At 32.5% G+C, this 22,461-nt stretch overlaps 1 protein-coding gene across 1 annotated transcript in view; it reads right to left on the bottom strand.

Annotated features, from left to right (window-relative positions):
• TBCK (TBC1 domain containing kinase) overlaps positions 1–22,461 on the bottom strand; it is a 222,105-nt gene that overhangs the window by 111,791 nt on the left and 87,853 nt on the right. Inside the window, exons 18-20 of the mRNA XM_044912651.1 lie at positions 21,280–21,330; positions 19,682–19,765; positions 10,641–10,726 (exon numbers count right to left, since the gene is read on the bottom strand). Coding sequence (XP_044768586.1) covers positions 10,641–10,726; positions 19,682–19,765; positions 21,280–21,330 — 221 coding nt within the window. The remainder of the gene's footprint in view (positions 1–10,640; positions 10,727–19,681; positions 19,766–21,279; positions 21,331–22,461) is intronic.

Raw genomic sequence — 22,461 nt, 5'->3', positions numbered from 1 at the left:
TGTACACCTAAAACCAATGGCACATTTTGTGTCAACTATACTTGAATAAAATTTTTTTATTTTTAATTTTTTAATTTTTTTAAAAGATTTTATTTATTTATTTGAGAGAGAGAGTGAGCGAGAGAGTATGAGAGCACAGGTCAGGGGAGAGGCAGAAGGAGAGGGAGAAGCAGACTCCCCACTGAGCAGAGAGCCTAATGTGGGGCTCAATCCCAGAACCCTTGGCTGAAGGCAGACACTTAACCAATTGAGCTACCCAGACACCCCTAAATTTTTTTTTCAAATGCATGTCTGCTAAAAGAAAACCTGCATGTCTACTACATTTGTATTTGAAGGATAACTTGGCTATTATGAAATTTCCCAGTTAACTTCTGTTCTCTTGAAATTTTATACACAATTCTCCATGAGTGTTGCTATGAAATTTTATCTGAAATTCCCTTTGCAATTACTTAGGTATATTTATCCTTTTCCATTTTATTCTGTATGATTTCCTCAAAACTACTTGTTATGTCATTAAGTGGGTTTATACTTTCATTCTAGTTTTCACTATTTTAATGAGACTCTTATTAATATAATATTCTCAAATTTCTCTGGGTTTTATCAGTTCACTTTTTATCTCCTTTTGTTAATCTATTTTTTTGAGCTCTTTATTCTCTTGATTGAGCTCATTTTAATTTTTATTATATTTTTAAGTTTTTATTTAAATTCCAGTTAACATATAGCATAATATTAGTTTTAGATGGCTTACTTTTTTTTAAGATGTATTTATTTATTTGAGAGAGAGTGTGTGCATGAGTTAGAGCAGGGGTGGGGTGGGGTTGGGGGGCGGGGCAAAGGGAGAGGGAGAGAAGCAGCCTCCCCGCTGAGCATGGAGCCCCATGACACTGGGCTCAATCCTACAACCCTGAGATCATGACCTGAGCCGAAACCAAGAGGCCCAACTGACTGAGCCATCCAGGAGCCCCAAAAGGCGGCTAATTTTTAAAGTGAGATCATGTTGTGCTATTTCTGTGAGGTAACAGAAGACTTTTTCATTTGTTTTTATAAGTGATTCTTTTATTTCTTTTCTCCTTTCTTTTTCTGTCTTTTCATTATTTATCTTCTTCAATGGATCTAGCTTCTCATTAAAGAATAAATGTTAATATGGTGGAGGGTAGAATCTGGGGAGGGCAGTTCATAATCTCCATTCAAAACTGTTGCCTACAACATGTCTCATTAACCCCTCAGGGTATATTGTACTCATCACTTTTGATATTCTTTTTTGAGCATTTCTAACTATTTGTGAGGATTGATACTTTATTATTTTTAAAGGACAAAGAATAAAGAGAAAATTTACTTACACTTTTGAAAAACAGATTAAAATTCCTTCTTACAATTACCATATGAATCTATTGGATCCTTTTATAAATCTATGATATATTATTGAAATCTCAGTGATCTTATTCTTCTTATATCATGAAATATTTTGTTTTTTTTATCAAAGTAGGAATTATTTTATCATTACTCATCAGTTATTCCCAACTATGCTAAAAAAGACTAAACCAAAAGAAAACAAAAAAATGATAGAATCACCTAGAAGGATGGTATAATATTAAAATAAATCATTACTATTACCATTTTCATTTTTCCTATTGCATCATCCAAAGTATTATATCATCTTTCAAGAAGATATAAAAGATACATGGAGACAACATCATTATAGTCTTTTTTATTTTTTAATTCTCAGTGAACACAGTTGAGGACTCAGAATTTCTCATTTTCCATCCTTACCAGCAAAGAGAAAAAAACTGATAGAGGATAATGTTTCACAATTATTAGACCAATCAGAAAATTGGCAGTAGTATTCTAGATTCTAGTGAAATGGTAACACTGGTTATATAGTGAAATTTCAAACTGTGAATGCTCAGATGATGGTATCTTAAATGAATTTCCTCAAACACAAGAATCAGGGTAAACAGTAAGTTAGCCTTTCACTGGAAAGGACCTCATTACACAATATTTTGAGACATAAACCTGGACCATCCCATTTTGCTAAAAAGATATGTGAGAGTAAGCTTTCACTTTTATTTATTTATTTATTTATTTATTTTTTAAAGATTTTATTTATTTGACAGAGAGAGACACAACAAGAGAGGGAACACAAGCAGGGGGAGTGGGAGAGGGAGAAGCAGGCTTCCCGCCGAGCAGGGAGCCTGATGTGGGACTCGATCCCAGTACCCTGGGATCATGACCTGAGCCGAAGGCAGACGCTTAACGACTGAGCCACCCAGGCACCCCTAAGCTTTCATTTTTAAAATGATATTTCTACACCAAATTTCATACAAGTTAAGTGGATAAATGCTAAAGGTAGGTGTGTTTACAAAACGACTGGAAGGAAACAGATAATTAGGAAGAAAATCATTATATTTATTAATCTAATTTGTGTTCATTCATCTAAAATGAAACTATTTTGCAATTATTGAACAAAAAAGATAGTTGTTCTCCAACAAAGTTATGAGGCTTATTAATATTTTGTTTTGATAACTGTGCTTTGAACATGTAGGTACAGAAGAAGAACCAGAAATAAGAATCAGTTGGAGTTGTATTTTAAATCTAGAATCAGTATTTACAAGATAGATATGCTTCAGGTTCATGCATGACAGATGAGCAGTAAGTTCAAAGCATACTGCACACTACACAAATATATACTTTCAAAATGAGGAATATATGGAATAAAATTTTGAGTTGCTATGTTCATATTCTTACTAAAATTTTAATAGTTTTTCTTTTTTTTTTTTTTAAAGATTTTATTTATTTATTCATGAGAGACAGAGAGAGAGACAGAGGCAGAGGGAGAAGCAGGCTCCCCGCGGAGCAGGGAGCCCGATGCGGGACTCAATCCCAGGACCCCGGGATCATGACCTGAGCCGAAGGCAGACGCTTAACCGACTGAGCCACCCAGGCGTCCCTTAATAGTTATTTTCTGCTATGTCTTCATTCTACCTCTGTAAATTATTACAAAATGACTTAAACATATAAAAATAATTAAAAAGGTCCATTGGACTCAGATGGTAAATGGTTTTCTTTCCCTTGTATACAAAAGGTTATATTAGTTACATCTTTTGCAAGTCATGATTTCCCTAATTCTAAAAAAAAGGAAAAAATCAAATTAAGAAATAAGTAACTGTATAATCATTTCTTTCTCTATTTTTACTTGACTTACAATATTGAACTGAAAAATATAAAGTAGAAATTAGTAATAAAATCAGTTGGACAATTTAATGGTTCTGAGATCCACAGTATCATTTTAGGGAGAGATTAGGTATTTTTCAATTCCAGAGTACCTTCCAATTATCTCACTGAGTAGTAAAAAACTTTTTAAAATTTTCAAAGAAAATTAATTTACCTTAAGTAAAAGACTATAAGACATCTTATGTAGCACTTTCTGGGAGATAGAAAAACACCTTAAAAAATCAAGCAAATAAAAAAGGTTAAAATTCAAAGTAGTGAGTGGTAATCTCACCAAGTCAGGCAAGCAAGCAAGTCTTTATTGTTATTAGTACCATGTTGCCTTTGGCAAAGTATTTATTCATTAACTGATGCAGCAAAATAATATATCCAATACAGCTTGTAATAACATGCTTTTCTAAATGTAGATCATATTAATATAACCAAAGAAATAGTATATGATCAGACTTTAACAATAAGTAGAACAAGAACACCAATAATGGTTAACGCCTTAACACTGTATGCCTAGTTTGAATAGTTTATATGTATTATCTCATTTAATCATCACAATGATCCTTTGAGGTAAGATTTATTATAATCAACATTAGTAGCAATAGAACTGTGGATAAGAAACTAACAAGTATTTAGCTAGTAAGTTGAAGAGTCAGGATTAGAACCCTGGCCCATTTGATGCCAGTGTCTGAATGCTTTTTCTCTCTCTCAGTTTTCTCAAATAGTGGTCACAGGCTCCTGGGGATCTTCAAGACCTTTAGGGGTCCACATACTCAAAGCTGTCTTCATGACAGTACTAAGGTATTTTTTGTTCTTTGCAAAGCCACTGGTGGATAAAACTGCTGGTACCTTATTACAAATCAAGGTCATGGCACTGAAGTGTAACAGTCATATTCTTGTGAAAGATTAAAATTAACAATTTTACTAAGTATCTTTTTAAATGTTTCATAAGACAAAATGGGAAGTATGCATAAAACATACTGTATACTGAATTGTAAAGATTGTTTTGAGAAAAAGCACTAGGACAATCATTTGAGATGTGGGTCAAGGCAGGTGCTTTTTTTTTTTTTTTTTTCAAGAATACCATTTTTTTTCCTTGTAAGCATGACATATAAACAATTATTTTTTCCAGGCTTTCATATTAGGCAGATATTTCTCAAAAATGAATGAAGTGAGCCTATCACTTCAAGAAAAATTTCTAGCAGTCAGGTGAATATTAAAATTTTAGAAAACTTGTTTCTGCCACTGTGAGCTTGGCAGCTTTCCAACACTTAATGATTTTTTGGATAAGATCAATGGTCATATTAATGAATGTGATTTTTTTTATATTGTAAAATGAAATGTTTCATAGTTGGAAGATCTGCATAATTCAGTGAACCAAAATGACCAACATATGACATTACAAAATCATGTGTGGGTAAAAGCCAAAGTGCAAGACAGACCGAGTGATCTGAATGGAAAAGAGTATGAAAAGTTCATTGGTATGGTTTTAGATTGTACTCTGCAACTAAGCTTTAAGAAACTACCACTGTCTGAAAAGGCCCTTTGCCAACTACATGTCTGTATAAGTCCTAATTTTCTTCATACACTTCAACCAAAACAATGATTCACAACAGATTGAATTCAGAAGCAGATATGAGAATCTAGCTTTCTTCTATTAAACAGAGACTGCAAAAATAAAAAATCATACCACTCCTCCATTATTTTTTTTTGGAAAACAATTATTTTTTAGAAAAGCATGTTATTGTGGTTAACATGCAGTGGCTTTGTTGTCATTTTTAAGTAAATTAATACATAAATATTTTTTAAATGTCTTAGTAAATATTGGTAGAGATAACCCACATAAACAAAAATTCTTTGGTATCCTTGATCCTTAAAGAGGTCTCAAGATCAAAAAGTTTGAAAACCACTGCCTTATGCCATACTTCCTTTCACTTGTCTCTCAACCAGTAGAAGGATACATTAGGTTGGGAACAGAGTGGGGGAGATTCAAGTGAGGATTTACTAAATAGAGAAACTTGCTGGATATTTAACTTGTGTGTATGTGTTCTTAGCAAGAAGTTACCAAAATATTACTTTATCATTCCCTGTGAAATTAGTTAAGTCTCTGATTTCTAAGATATGGGCCATTTTTTTTTTTTAAGATTTTATTTATTTATTTGACAGAGAGACAGTGAGAGCAGGAACACAAGCAGGGGGAGTGGGAGAGGGAGAAGCAAGCTTCCCGTGGGGCAGGGAGCCCGATGTGGGACTCGATCCCAGGACCCTGGGATCATGACCTGAGCCGAAGACAGACGCTTAACGACTGAGCCACCCAGGCGCCTGATATGGGCCATTTCTGAAAGGTAATTAAACTCTCTTGGGAGAAAGAGAGCTCAATAAGCCATTTGTACTCAGGGGTCTTAACAAATCCAAGGTCAGTAGAATGGGATTAGGACTAATATTGGGGACATCATTGCAGTAGCCAGACAAAAGGGCACAGGCTAGCACTTTGCAGATGGACTAGAACGGGTCAGTGGGGACTCTTGTTATGGGAGATTCTAAATAAGGTACACTTTCCTAATTTATCCTGTAACCACATCTTGATAAAATCTAAAGCTCATTACCAGTAGTCTCTTCTTTAGATTATCTAAAATTTATTTCTGTGGCATTAACAACATGAAGACCAGGAATAAATGAAAGAACAAATGAATAAACAAAACAAATACATAAATATTTCTGAACAATCCTTTCACACTTTCTGTTAGTACAAACTCAGCTGAATATAAATTTTGAAAAGGAAGGAGAAAATCAGTAGTAGTATAAGCATCCATTAAGATTGCAGTTAAATGAGAATGGTTTTGCCAGCATGCTTGCTTATCACTGAATTTGTTAGCTTTATCTTTAGTAGTGACAGTAGGTTCAAAAGGCACATATAGTACTGAGATATAGCCCTTATCATTTTTCTTAATGGCCACCTGACAACTTTTCATAATTTGCAAGCTGAATGCTATTGATAGCATTTCAGAAAAATAGTTTCCTTAAGAATGAAGAAACACACTTTCGTGTTCTCATTTCAAAGGCCACATATAATTTCAGAAGCAGAAACGTACACCAAGACAAAAATGATAAAAATCACCCTCGCCCCAATTTTGCCAGGTACACATTACTTACCCTATTTATATGTAAATCACATAACTACCATGATATATATAATCTAAGCATCACATCAGCGAACAATATTCCTAACTATTCAAGCTCCAACAGTACTCAATATTCAGAGTTCTGTGACCCACAGCAAATGGAAAGGAGCCAGAAATCACATCTTTCCTGCAATGGGAGCTTGCATTTCAAAGATGGAAGATTAATGAGGGCTTACTTTGATAGGATTAGTTATTGAGTAGGAAACTCAGTTCAGGATCTTATTACAAAAGTGCCCCCCCCATCCCCTTGATGAACCTAGCCTGTATTATTAGAGATGCAGAAAGTCACCTAAGCAATTATTCTAAAGGTAGAACACTGAAGATAGTAATTTAAGGAAAAACAAAAACAAAAACAAACACACTGCACATACAAACTACTAAATGCAACTAAATATATGTGATTATTAAAAGAGTAAGAAAAATGTTAGAAAAATTCTCCATTTCATCACACGCTTTCCACCACTATTCACTGTCAACAATCTCTATATTAAAAATATCAAATCTTTTTTCAAAATTAAATTTAAAAATAGTCTCAACATTTTCATATTATCTACAGACCTGAGAAACAGGCCAACAAAATACAACAAACCAAAAAAAACAAGATAAAAGATTTCAAAAATAACAATCTTTTAGTAACATTTTAACTTTGTTAAATACCTTTCATTTTTGCTTATTCTCTGAGACAAGAGAATAGTTGAACAAAGCAAATTTTCTCCAGGTTAAGATATATTCTCCTTTCCCTCATTTTTCTTTGTTTACTCTAGGATTCTCAATAGTGAGACAACTCTTCTCTGAGGGTGTTTGGAAATATATGTAGAGTCACTTTTCAGAAATACATGTCAGCATTTAATTGTCACCATAATTAGGGGATTACTACAGGCAGTTAGTGGTTAGGGGCCAGCGAGGTTCAACATTTGCCATGTACTAGACATTCTCATCCCACAAGGAAAAGTCCCCCATCCCACATAATTATGAATATCTCATAAGATTAATCACAGTACATAAATAAATTAATACTACTTCATAATAATACTAGTATTAAAGAATTTTTACAAGAAATTACACAAAAATGCCCGTTAATTATAGGAAGGTGTCATAATAAAGAGGGAAGCATAAATCAAGATAGCATATATAAATTATTGAATTATTGAATAATTAACTCACTCTATAAAGTAGCACATTTAACAAACTCTAATGTACTCTCCACTCAGATTTAACAGAGATTAACACTTTGTGGCAATTGTTTTGGAAATTTTTAAAATCAAAATAATACATTATCAATAGAATGAGTGTACCACTCAATTCTAATTTTCTCTTTCTTAAATATTATGTTTTGTACTTTCTGTAACTTCTGTAAAAATTCCTTCCTAGATGTAAGTAATGAATGACACTCCGTATTTAGGTCTTCTAGTCAACCTAGAACTTATTTTTCTGTATCGTATGAAGTTGGCTTTGAGTCCCACCTCCCTTCCATGTAGTTACCCAATTGTATCAGGGCCATTTATTCAACAATCCATTCTTTTCTAATTGGCTTATAGAGCCATCTCTGTCACATACCAAAATCTATTTATGGGGAGGTCTGTTTTGTGTATTTTGTTTTACTAGTTTATATCAATTATCACTGCATTAGTTTTCTTTTGGTTAATATGTGCCTGACTTATGTTTTTTATCTCCTTTTTTGACTAACATCCTTACATTTTTCTCTCTTATAAATACCATACAGATGGATTTTTTTTTAAATGCCTGAAAATTCATTTTATTAGGCAATCTAATTAGCTTACATTCTTTCTATGATCTTTCTATGTTTTCACAGGATTGGTTGACTTTTCTTTACTCCATACTCCCACACCCCACATTAATTTAGAAGTTCTACATTCTCTATTTTCTTAATGATTACCATTAAAATTTTAATATGCATCCTATACTTCTGCATTTCTTGTGAGTGGAAACACTGACCGCTCTTTGTTCTGGATTATATTTTCCAAGGCTGTTTTTATACAAATATTAGGAAATGTATGTATGGTTGGAAAGCCAACACAAAGATGCTAACACTCCTGCGGCTTGCTGTGCTGAGTGATAACGTCCTTTGTCTCTGACACAGGAGTCTTGAGTTTTCTGCCAGTGCCCACGAAACCGTAACAGGCTCATTTATTAGCTTTTAAGTTGAGTGAAATCAAACCCCAGATCTGAAAAGATCCCTGACTTAATGCCTAAGTAAAATGAGTATATTTATTTTCCCATCATATAACACAAAAACATTACAACACTTTTAAGCTGAGTTCTCACCTGCTCTTATCTTTTATAATATTGATAGCTAAAATTTTATTTCTATTCAGCTATTAGCCTTTTCCAAATTAATTTTATATATAAATATTTAATGGTCATTGTTTAATTAGACTTGTAAGCTTGTGAGGATTAGATGAGTGGTTTATTTAAAGAGGGTGGAGCAGTGCTTGGCACACAGTAAGCACTTAATATATGTTTGCATTATTAAGTTTTAGCAAGGTTTTTTGCTCATCCTCCTATACCATACTCATTCAGAGTTCAATTTTTCTGATTAACTAAAGCAAATAGAAATTATATATTTCCTTTTGTGAGTCCTTTCTTAATTCTATCTATATTCATGAATATGTGTACAATTTTTATCAGGCTGTCTTGGTAATCCATACTTATTTTTCTGCATAAATGTTTTTTGTCAATCTACAACACTGCCTGACCCAAGGTCATTTTCTGTTTACTACTGAGCACAATTAGGTGCTTTCAAGAGAGTTCTTTGAAAATAATTATCTCTTCTTTTAGTCTGTCTTAGCTATTAGTAGTTTTTTCCCTCAAATATCTTATTCTGTTATCAACTTGGCACTCAGCTCCTCTATCATTTTTTCAACCCTAGCCATAAAATTTAATGTAGTTTTGTCTTATATGTCCCATGATGTGAAGCAAGAAAGGTGGGGTTATGTAAAAATGAATACTTACTATGATAATATGTATATTGGTTAGTTTTTTTTACAAGGTCTTTTATCTCCATATAACTATAGGGTTTTTCCTTATTTTATTTGTTTCCTAATCTGTATATGTTCTTTTTGGAGCCCTCACTGAACAAACCACATACTCAAATAAAAGGTATTTCTCCAGAAGCCTAGAAGCAAATGACACTGTAAATGTTAAGAATGGTTACTACAGGCCTGATCAGGTCACAGAGTTATATATAGCACAATACAAAGCGCAATGAACTAGGAGTAAGTACATCTATGTTTTAGTCTCTATTCTCCCAATGGAAGATGAACTAGACTAGTTGTCAAATGATGTAAGTTAAAATTTTAGTTCTGACTTATTAGTTTTGTTATCTTCTCAAACATTATATTCTCAATTAAATGCTGAAATTATCTGCTTCATATGCCTTGCAGGTTTGTTTTGAGAATCAAATGAAATAATGTTTACGAAAGTACTTTTAAACTTCAAAGCATTCTGCAAGTATTTATACTATAAGTATTATTAACACTTCAAATAGATCAGTTGAGTGTTAATATAAACATTTTTCATCTCTAATCTTACCATCAATAAACTGGTCCCTGAATATGAGTCTTAAGAAGAAAGGCATGATCAGGAAACAAAAAAAGTTAAGATGGAATAAGGAGAACTCTATCTCAAAAATGTTTTTTTGAGGTTTATAAAAAGCTATGATACTATACTCCAAAACACTTCTAAAAGAGGTTTGACTGCATGTCACGCACCACAGATGAGTAACAGGCTAACTAACCATGGCTAACCTCTAAAAGTCAACTCTGACTTTTGGGTTGACATGGACTGTTAAGAAGCCAATGAAGTAAGCCAAAATCTGGGTGAAGCTTCTGAGGTTAATATATCAAAAAAAAACACAGAAGCAGCTACTTAAAAATTCACTAAAGTTCAAATTTCCTACTTCTTCAAAAGCAGCCCTGAATATCATAAAATCCAAATGAAAACCCTTACAGCACAGTTTAAAACAACAAACTAAAGTGTTTTTCAAAACAATTTGATAGTGCCAAAAAAATTAAAATAACATACTTTCCCTTTACTTAAAGTGAGAATATGGAAGGTAATCACACAAACTTTATAACAGAAGGCTATAGTTGGTAACAGAAACTGGTTCAAAAACACGGACTTCTTATGACAACACAACTTTAAAAACAGTACTCTTTTGTGCTACCTATTTTTGCTTTATTTTTTGCCTCAGGTTGTATTAATGTACCAAGTACTTACATCTGGGATAAATCCAATCTCATTGAGATGATTGCTCAGCTCTGGATCATGGAATGCAATCATCTGTGAGAACACGGTCAGATACTCTGAAATGACAGTAAAGTTTAAGACAACCACCATTTTTACATAATACTTCAAATAAAGACATTAAATGCATATAAATTAGTTTTATTTACATTTTCAATGATATTTAATTTCTCCATGAAGAAAATATACTTTAGTAGGTAATTTTCTGTTTTATTACCATTTTAATCACTTACTACTAATTATTAAACATACCAAAAGGCTATGGCACAACTTATTTTCTACCTTCTGAACTATTGATTCATTTCTTGAATCACAGATTACACACGTGATTATTTTCCTATTAAATTCAATATACATTTTCTCTCACAATATTAAATCTGTCTTGCATTATGGTATATTCAGAAAGTGGAACAGATACTTAAATAAGAAACGATGCTTTTTTTTTTAAGATTTTCTTTCTTTATTAATTTCTTTATTTATTTGACAGAGACACAGCAAGAGAGGGAACACAAGCAGGGGGAGCAGCAGAGGGAGAGGGAGAAGCAGACTCCCTGCTGAGCAAGGAGCCTGATGCAGGGCTCGATCCCAGGACTCTGGGATCATGACCTGACCCAAAGGCAGACGCTTAACTGACTGAGCCACCCAGGCGCCCCAGGAACAATGCTTTATAAGCAATCACAAGTAGAATAGTTATACTTTAATTTTGTTTATATATACAGATATAGGCATTTGTTCCAGTTCTAACGTATTTCCATCTAAGGCTCCACATTTACCATATTTAGGAATAAGAATTAGCAAAATCTTAATCAGAAAATAGGCACACAGTAGGCAATTAAAAATATCTGTTGTTGATTCTAATCCTATTGTAATTGATAAGTTCAGTTAAAATATGAGGAATATTCCCTTATTTTCCCCAGTCTTTCAACAAATTGCTTTTCTTGTCAATTTACTCACTATGTTCTAACCTGAACAAGATTCTGGCAATCATCAACTCAAGGGCAAGTTAATCGTATTTTTACAAAGCAAAAAGACAAAATTAACACATATTTTAAGGAGCTCAACTTTTTTTTCCTTTTTGAGACTAAAATGACAATAACTCGATAAAATGAATAGAATGCTGCCTTACTTAAATCTAATGGTTACTATGAAGATAAATAAAGGACTGAACAAATATGACTTATATTTTTTGCAGTTAAGAACAGAGGGCTTGGGGGGGTTTCATGACGTATTTAGGATTATTCTCTAGTTTATGACAGACAGGCTCATAATTTAGGTTTTCAAATTCCTAGTGGTGTTTTTCTTGCTGTGCCAAAAAGAAGCATATTTCAAAAGAGCAGAAAGTGTGAGTTGTAGGAATATTGGAGAATGTGGTAAGAAAAATTCCAGGTTATCTTTGTCTTTCTGAAGGAAGACAGACTTTCACTACTTCCCAGGGATTCCCCTGGAAATGGTATGGAAGATGCTGAGGAATTCAGCATGATGATGGAATGAGGCATTTGTAATGCTAAGAAGAGAAAAACAGACTGAGATGGGACATTTTTAAGCTTGTTTTCAACTGCAGTTTCGTTATGTGAATAAACTGTACCTTGTTTATATTTGGTTCAAAACAACAGTTCTTTTAAGAAAACAAGAACTAAATAAAATTACATTTTAAAACTCTGGTAAATCAATCATCAAAACTGTTTTCCTTTATCAAATAAGGTCAAAACTTGAACTACTAATATTGCTATTTCTGAGCCATCTCCACGACCCACGTCGTCCCACAGATGTGGTTAGCGTCTGTAAATATGGCTGTTATATGGTGCCTGTTACATGATAAAGTACTTTCCATATCTTTAAAAAAATGACAATAACTCAATGAACATTTTCTCTTAATAACTTCAACTCCTTCTTCCAATAAAGTAGCAGATCAAACCAATTATTTGGTGAAAATAACCTATAAAAATAATGTCTTTCTTTTTTTTTAGTTTTTAAAGTATCTTACTTTTAATATTTCCAGAAATAGTACTAAGTCCTCGACAATCTGTTAGTATAAGTAGCATTCCCTCTTTTCCTCAATGAAAACTTTGCCTCTATTGGGTGTTGTATGTAAGTGATGAATCACTAAATTCTACTCCTGAAACTTAATATTACAATATATCTCAACTAACTGGAATTTAAGGAAAAACTTGAAACAAAAACAACAAAAAAATAAAACTTTGCTTCTAATGACCCCAATGTATTTTATAATTATTAACCTATAAGCAATGATACATATTTTACAAAGAGGAGCACCAAGAAGCACCAAAAAGAAAAGACGAAGCAAGGTGGTGCTGTATTCAAGATCAGGATAAAGCTGAATTCTGGATCTAATTTGAACTTTTACCCGTGGGTGCTGGGTAAAGAATAGGCATTTGATTAAGTTTTCTGGATTTGATGTTTACTCTATAGCAACAGAATTCATTCTATCTATCCACTGTCTCATCTTTTCCTCTAAGAACAAGAAAGATACAATTCACATCAGCTTCAAGAGTTACAGATTGAGGTGAAAACTCGGGTTGGATCCCACTGCCTCAGGGAACTTCTGGGTTTAACCTTTAATTTTTTTTTTCTACTTCTCATTAGCAACAGTCCTAATTTACCTAGAAGCTAGTGGTATGTAACACCAATAATCATAAGCATTCAACTATATGTTGATGAAAGCATATAGTTATTAACTTTTAAAAAGTGCACTTCATTTTAAACTAGAAAATCATGCCTCAGCCAATTCCCCACAGCTATGCTCCAGTTTACTAAATATCATTCTTATCTGAGCCTGATAAAAGATAATTACTATGTGTTATTGCATGGCTAAGTAAGAATGGACTGAAGAAACCTAAACCATAATGAAAATATATTCCTTGCATTCTGTCAAATATCCATAGTGGATTTATGATATATGATATGTGTTATAACTGTATACATATATATACATATATGTATATATGTATAATATATATATATACATAAAATATACACAAATACATATGTATTTTTATAAAATGCACATAAATAAATATGTATATACATTTATATATTATTATATACTACATATCATCTCATCGAAATCTAATAAGGCTGGCAAAAGTTTTGGTTGCTCAGGACAGGCTTTGGAATGAGATATATTATGGTTTGTTATATTCAGAAAAATTTCTTTAAAGGTGGGATATGGTGGAACTGATGAAGTCAGCACTCTGTGATATTTCAAGTTATTTCAAAAATGTACTTAAAAGTTCCCTAGAGTAAATTTTAAAAACCTGAAATGCATATGTCCTTTGATTTATAAATCAACCTCAGATAATTTAAGAGTAGTACAGAAAAACAGACCAGAAGTCAATATAAAACAAAGAATTTCAAGGATATTCCTGACTCTTAAAATGTTCATAGAACATTTTAATTGTGATTTCTAATAATGAAGATACACATCTAGAGCCATAATATAACCCCCTAAATAGTATTTTCCAACGAACAGATGACTATGTAAGGGTAAATGTTATGTTATTCTTTAAAAAGAAAATCAAGAATTTTGAAAATTCCCTAGACTTCAAGTGAAGTTTAATATTGCACTACTGCACAAAATCATGCCTAATATACATTTTTGTTTTAATGAAACTTTATACCTTTTAATTTTTTGCAATGAGATATAAAATAAAAATAGTCATTTTCCCTTATAATATCCCTCCAAATTAAAAATTCTTATACCTCTCCTTTAAAACAGTTTCTTAATTCATTACATACTTTTAAATGACAGTGTAAGGATTTTGTATGACACTATTGTATTTTTGTGCAGCTGTTTATAAATAAGTCATCTGTTTGTTTTCAAAAACAATTTCATAAAATGGATACAAGATGAAATTTCAGAAAGTTCCCACACATGGATATCCTTATTTTTTCCTTTCTGACTAGTCTTTCCTCTTTAATTGTCTTAGATGCAGTAAGGAGAAGATGAAGGATGAAAGGGACAGATTTAAAGCAAAAGATTTCCTCTGCTCACAAATCAAAAATGGCACTCTCAGTTCTGAAAGTTCTGTAACTATTTGTTATTTTCCATTAGGCTGTTAGTTTACCTTGACGATGCTAAGTGTAGATAAATATGCAGAGAGTCATAAATCTCTTGTCAACTAGAATGTGCCTAAGCTAATTCATTTGGCAACATTTCGACTCATAGCACTCAAAAGAAGTCAAAGTTATTTTACTGCAAATGAACCCAAATTAGATTATCTCCCATTACAAAGTTTGCCAGTTGTAAAATATGGCCTGGTGTCTAAAACAACAACAAGCATCAGCCTTTATGTTGCAAAGAAAAGAGGTGGGTTCAAAAGAAGAGAAAGATAATTTTTAGGCCTACACTTGTCAGCTATTTTCTTTTCGGCTCACATACCCTGCTCCAGTAAATCTACAAACTCAAATAGTAAAGGCAGACATTTTCAGTCTCAGGAAAAATCTCTTTAGTCACATGATGTAAGACATTCTTGAAAACAGCAAAGGCCGTAAGTTCAATGTATTTCCTACTATCTCCCAATATCCTATCATTAAAGCCATCCATGACAAAGATGTATATTCAACCCCAAACAAGCAATGTACTGTTTTTTCAAATGCATGACCCTTTTGGTGAAACTGCATATTCTCCCTCTCTCTTTCTTATCGTTTGATGAGAAAGGAGATTTATATTATACTCGCATTTTGACAGCTGTCCTTTAGACTCCACCTTTAGTCTATCTTCCTTCCTCCTTCTGTCCTCAAAAACTTATTGAATGTCTATGTGCAGTGTGACCATACATCCTGGTTACATGGAGAGTTCCAGTTGCCACCTGTAGGCTCAGTGTCTGGTGCTGTTAGTGTGCTTTTAAACTCTGAAAAATATCCCAGTTTAGTTATATAGCCATCCTAGCTATGTGATGTACTACATTAAATGTTAGAGAATTACAGAGAAGACGATATCATCCTTTTCCCCAAAGGATTTAGAAACATATACAGGAAAACAGAATATTGGGAAATTTTTCATGCAATTTTATTTCCTAGGTTTATATGGTATTTCTCTCTCCCTTTCCCTTTCTGAGTTGTAGGAACCACATCTTCCAATGGTCCAAGTGTGAATATGCCTTAGTTTTATAAACAGTACAAGAGGGACGCCTGGGTGGTTCATTCGGTTAAGCGTCTGCCTTCGGCTCAGATCATGATCCCAGGGTCCTGGGATCGAGCCCCGCATCGGGCTCCCTGCTCAGTGGGGAGTCTGCTTCTACCTCTCCCTCTGCTTGCCGCTCCCCCTGCTTGTGCTCTCTCTCTCTGGCAAATAAATAAATAAGATCTTTAAAAATAAATAAATAAACAGTACAAGAATGTTTGAAGTTGTAGCAAAATTCCAATTGCTGTTTTGGTGAACAACATACGGCAGAATGACTTTGAAGTATAGTTTAAAAGTTTATAGGCAGGTTTTCTAGGTTGTTCCTTTCTTAACTGAAAAATGACATAAAGGTATAGTTGGGTTTTCCACAAAGGGTTAGTTCCCATTCTTTTTTTTTTTTTTTAAAGATTTTATTTATTTATTCATGAGAGACAGAGAGAAAGAGAGAGAAGCAGAGGGAAAAGCAGGCTCCCAAGGAGCAGGGAGCCCGATGCGGGACTCGATCCCAGGACGCTGGGATCATGACCTGAGCCAAAGGCAGACACTTAACCATCTGAGCCACCCAGGCGCCCGGGGTTAGTTCCCATTCTTAATAATTAAATGGCTGCCTCTCTTCACTGGCCTAAAGTTGCCTTTTTTCTCTTCAATAGCCTAAAGTATGTCTGTTCTGCAAGTTATAAGCCTGTTTTCCAGTATCTCTGCAACTCTAACCAATCTATCCCTTTTCAGACTCCTCCACCTTTTTCAATCCAACTGTTACTCTAAGGTTCTGAGTCTAAGAATAATTCTAGGAATCTTAATTTAGAGGTCCAACTCTGAGCTGTTTAACCAGTGTATTTTACATTCCTGTGTATTGATATTTTATCAACTCAATAGTAACATTACTGGGGATAATCTGATAGTGCCAAAAATGATAAAGAATATTCATTTAGGCTAGAAGTAAATTTTTTATCTTCTTTAAAAATGTCTGCAGTAACAAGTTAATAGGATCATGGTAAACAAATAAACAAACAAAACAGGATATCTTGATTAAACAGAATTTTTGTCTCTTCTGTAAGAGGCAAAGCATTTTAGAGTCTTATGAATATGTAAATACTGTATTTTATGAAAAAATTTAAAATAAAAACTTCCAATTTCTATCCATTTATAATTATAAAAACAAATATTTTTTCCAAATAACATTTAAAATTGCTATCTAATATCGAAACTTTTGGTTTCTGTAGAGACAATTCAATGACTCAACGAATATGCAATTCTGCAATTAGCTGTTGAGTTGATTGGTTTCATATGATAAACAACTTTTCCAAATCTTGTGGGGGAAAAAGTGTGCATGTGTTATTGATGCTAATCAAAAATCAGTGTCACTTTGAAGTTTAAAGCTTAAAATACTATATAACAAAAGGGGAGGGGAGGACACACAAAGAAGGAAAACAATAACATGAGAGCTGAATATTTCTAATTCCAAGCCTAAAATAAACATTTTGAAGAAAAATAAACCACTATTTTTCCATAAACTTTAGTAACCAATAATCAGCATCCTGTTTCACCTCATTCTTTAGCTCTTTTTTTGAACTTTAGGCATCAGATTTGACTACTGGTTATTTTATCAACCTATTTTGGACTTTTTTACTGCAGTTCTCTTCCTTGTTCTGTCTTAAGGATATCTTTCTCCCTTTTTGCCAAGCAAATTCCTACTCAAATTTCAAATTCATCAATAAATATCCCCTCTTTCATGAAACCTTTCTAGACATGCTATCTCTTCCCTTTGCTACCAAAAAGAAAAGAAAATTTGGAAAAAACACAAAATAACTTCCCCAACTTCTTCCTCTGTGCTAATATAGTAGTATGTATATTTATTTCATTGGTGTATAAATAGTTATTTTCATATTTATTTCCTATATTGGGCTATGAAATCCCTTGGAAAAGGCCTGAGTGTTATTTACCTTAGGAACTTCTATTAAGTAGTGCCTGGCTTAGAGTCAGTGCAGAACAATTACTTACTGAAAGACTACATTTGTTGAAATTGCTTTTTTCTCTTTCATTTTTTTTTTGAAACTTTTTTTCTTATATAATATGTGGTCAGTACAAAAACTGAACAAATAAGACACCTTGTTTATTGTTTCTTGGGAAAATATACATGCTACATTTTTCATCATAAAATTAAAGAACATTTACTGTAGCTTTGAAAAGTTTTAAGATTAGTTACCAATTCAAGATTTCAAACACAAATTTATAGAAATTATAAGTGAGAAAATTATTAACATTGACAAAAATAAGCTTTAAGTAATTGTATAGTGTTTTAGTTACAATATGAGAAAATTATTAACATAAAAATAAAATTTAAATAATTGTATAGTCTTTTAATTACAATATTAAATGTTAAAATATATTACTGATTAACAAATTAAGAGTGGTTTGGCCTTTCTGACTAAGTCCCTCCAAATTCATGTTGTGGACACTGTGGTTTCTCTTTTACTTATATGAAACAAGATCTTGTCTTATTTATTTGTATAATAAGCCTTTTTAAAGTGTATTTAAAAAGTTTGCAGCTAAAAAGTATAAAAACTCATTTTTTTCAAGTTGGAAATTCATTATCAATATAAAATATACACATTCGTCTGTATTATAAAACAATTACCAGAAAAATGAAACTAAATATTTCGAGGTAAATCATTTCTGTATTTTGAAATAGGAATCTATATAGAACCATAAGAAAAATGAATGTAATAGAAGCTATGTAATATGGCCTTCTGAGAGCTAGCTAATTCATTTTATAAGCTCTGTTTTTTGTTTTATTATGTTATGTTAGTCATCATACTTTTTTTATTATTATAGAAGTTCTGTTTTAATTGCTTTTTTTTTTAAGGTTTCTCCAAATATCTTCATCTTCCTTAAAGTATAGGATTCTGGCTAGGCATTATGCTTTAAGAGAGACCTGATAAATTTGGGAAAAGATTACTTCCAGGCTTTATATATGAAAACTCAGTTAAAATTATGGGTTCATGTTAGCTTTAAAAATAACAGCATTATTTCTGACTTTACTTAACTAAAGATTAAGGAATCACCTTTTGTGATGCATAAATACTTACCTGAATATTTTCTACCTTTAATCTTTTCAGTTTGTTTTGGTCACTATTTGATAAATTATTTGCATCACATAGTCTCTGAAATCTCTTGGTATCATTCAAGGTGTTATTAAATCCACTCATTTTGGATTTTGCTGGAATCTTAAAGAGTATACTGCCAATTCTATAATAAACATCACTGACAAAGGTAATAAGGAAACTATGAATAAGTATGGAACACATCTCAATAAGATAAAGATACACTCTTATAATACCTAACTTCATAAATTCTCAGAAGTTGACATTACATGACACTTGAAGTTGGATGGCTTTACTAAATTAACATAAAAGCGAAAAGCAACTTCCTTCCTATAAAACATATTTGTCTTTGGTTATAGTGGTCATTAGAAAAATACCGTAATTTTTTATGGACTTGAAGAAAGACTAAACCTAATGGTCTCTTTATGGGTTTTAGTGATGGATTATTATCATATTTTATGGGGTCACAATCATAAATTTAATTTAGTATTGGTTATTTTTTTTTTTTTTTAAGATTTTATTTATTTATTTGTCAGAGAGAGACACAGCGAGAGCAGGAACACAAGCAGGCGGAATGGGAGAGGGAGAAGCAGGCTTCTTGCCGAGCAGGGAGCCCGATGCGGGGCTCGATCCCAGGACCCTGGGATCATGACCTGAGCCGAAGGCAGATGCTTAACCATCTGAGCCACCCAGGTGCCCCTTTAGTATTGGTTATTTTTGACATAAGCACTTTCTCTGTAAAAACACAAGTAAAGACATTTGCTTACCTTGTATTACATGTGAGTTGTCTTTCAAGAAGAAGTTATACAGGTATTTGGGGATAAAAGCAGACATACATGCATAAGCCAAGGCTAAGAAAGAACAAGGCATAGAAATACAGCAAATTAGTTAATGGGATAAATGGTCAGCAGTCACTCAGCACACAATCCTTGAATCTACTATTAAACAAGAGTCATATTAACATTGATGGAAACACAAAATTAAGTGGGGGAGAACCACCTATCCTTTAAAACAGAAAATATTTTGGACAATAAAAGATAACTATCCTAGTAACTTTTCAGTTTTGAATGAGTGTGGCAATCATTATCCCACAACAATAAAAACTTTTATTACCAGAACTTTATACTTAAAAATATCTAAATTTGGTCATTATTAATGAGCCACACAGACCTCAAGATCCTTAATTTTTGTTGATACAAACAAAAGAGTATGAGAACTTTGGATTTAGGAGCTCTAGTCATAAATTGTTCTTTCAAACACAGATCTCTTAATATTCTTGGATCAGTATGTGTGATAATAGACTGTGCTTAACTACATATAGCAAAATCTCTGCTAGATTAATGAGTATTGATGTCAGAAAACAGTGCATTTTAAAAATCATTCAAATAGTGAAATTTTAGCTCTCTGGGATTATGCTATCTCTACTCAATTCCTGAAATCTTTGTAAATTCTGACATGAAATAAAATTTGAAAAAGATGGAGATCCAAGATACTTATAGAGATTCATGCTATATAGGGTATCAGTCTCTAGATGTGATATCATTAGTGATTAGAGTCAATTAAATTTAACAAATAGGGGCACCTAGGTGGCTCAGTCGTTAAGCGTCTGCCTTCGGCTCAGGTCACGATCCCAGGGTCCTAGGATCAAGCCCCACATCAGGCTCCCTGCTTCTCCCTCTCCCACTCCCCCTGCTTGTGTTCCTGCTCTCTCTCTCTCTGGCAAATAAATAAATAAAATCTTTAAAAAAATTTTAACAAATATTTTTTGAAAAACCTACTATAAAAGAGGCATTATAAAAACAAAAACAAAGAGGGGCACAGAAAATAAAAAATCTGTCATTAAAAAAAGCTACTAACCAAAGAAAGGGTTACTATGTTAGTATATAAACAACTAAAATATAAAAACATACACAAGATAAATTTCCAGAAATACAAGGTGCTATATGGGTTTAAGAGGGAGAGCAAGAAGTCTTCATTAAGGAATGACTGAAATGATTAGCTTTGGAGATATAAGACCACTATTTATTTCTTTACAAACTGTTTAGAAAGTATACATAGACCAAAGCTAGTCTCTAAAGAAGTCAAATTTTCTCCAAAGTTTCATTAAATGGTCACCAAAGAAGATGAATTCATAATCAGATACTCCCTAAATTTCTAGTCACTGCCTTGTTACAATTGAAGCTCTAGTAATAAATTAACCTTTTACATCCTCTAAAATGAGTCTAACAGATTATTTCACAGAAATTTACAGTATCTACTAGGAAGAGATCAAGAACCTTACAATAAAAACAAAAACCTTTCCTCTTTGAATAAAATATTTTAGAAAAATATGTACAATGATTATTTAAATGATAAATAGGCTTACCTTCATTATTGAAATTTAAATATAGGAATGGAGCACAAAGTGAATCAAGACCTGATGGGAAGGGGTTGGGGGGAAAGAATGCAGTAAATATAAATCAATATAAGTGTATATACATACCTTATTCAGTTCCCTGCATTACTTCTACATTAAGCATTATAAGTATTACTCATCCAGAAATATATTACATCATGGGGTAGTTTGAGGAGTAATTGATAATGACTGGCATATAGTAAATGCCCAAATCAAATCAGATATTGTTATTATTATCTATTATTATGAGTTAAAGAGAGAAATACAGTAATCGAAAAATGTAAAATTGATAGAAGGCTTGAACTATAGTCTCATCTCTGACCCTGTGTGATCTTGGCAATCATTTTAACATCTCTAAGCACGTTTCCTTATCCTGGCGATGGAAATTTGTCTTACAAGTTTCTCTGGGATGATGAAAAGCAATCTTTCAAAAATTGTAAAGTAAAATACAAACATGTTACATATTTCTTTTATTGATAATAATGCTGTTCATGTGTTGTTATGTTGAAGGAAGGCACATAAATCTATCTATAATTGTTAGGAAGACACAGAACTCTAAAAGGGATAAAGCTAGGAAAAATAATAGCTTCGCTTTAAGTTTGGCCAGAAATTGAGATTTAAAATATAAAAACTACTGTTCATAACAACAAATTAAAAAATAGAACTGGGAAGAATGGCCATCTCATTCATAAATTTATCAGTGACTACAAAAATAATGAGAAGGGCTAAAAATCAAGGATATAGAACATTAAAGTTATTTAATAAAAGAGAAATAACAAATATAATAAGCAGTTTAGGGTAGTATCCCTATTCTCCAATTCCTAATAACCATGATAACTAAGTTGTAAATCATTAAATGACAAGAATATCAACTAGCCCCAAATTATTTATGGTACAATATTATTTTATTATTTGCATAAGCATTAAAAAAAGTATCCCCAGAGATTACAACAGCACAAAATATTCTTCCTACTTTCCTAATCAACATTATGGTAAATTGTTTCATTAAATATCATGCATTTAAATGATATCCACTAGGCATTTAGACAAAGTTAAAAAAATGTTCTCTCTAAAAACAGATAACCAGTAACAGCTTTCCTCAAAGCCAAGGATATTTTGATATTTTGTTTTAATTTTTTAAATTGTCAGTCA

This window comes from Neomonachus schauinslandi, chromosome 2, assembly GCF_002201575.2.
Source record: "Neomonachus schauinslandi chromosome 2, ASM220157v2, whole genome shotgun sequence".
NCBI classification, from domain to species: Eukaryota; Metazoa; Chordata; class Mammalia; order Carnivora; family Phocidae; genus Neomonachus; species Neomonachus schauinslandi.
Note: the sequence above shows the minus strand (reverse complement) of the source record. Positions and strands in the feature narration are given on the sequence as shown.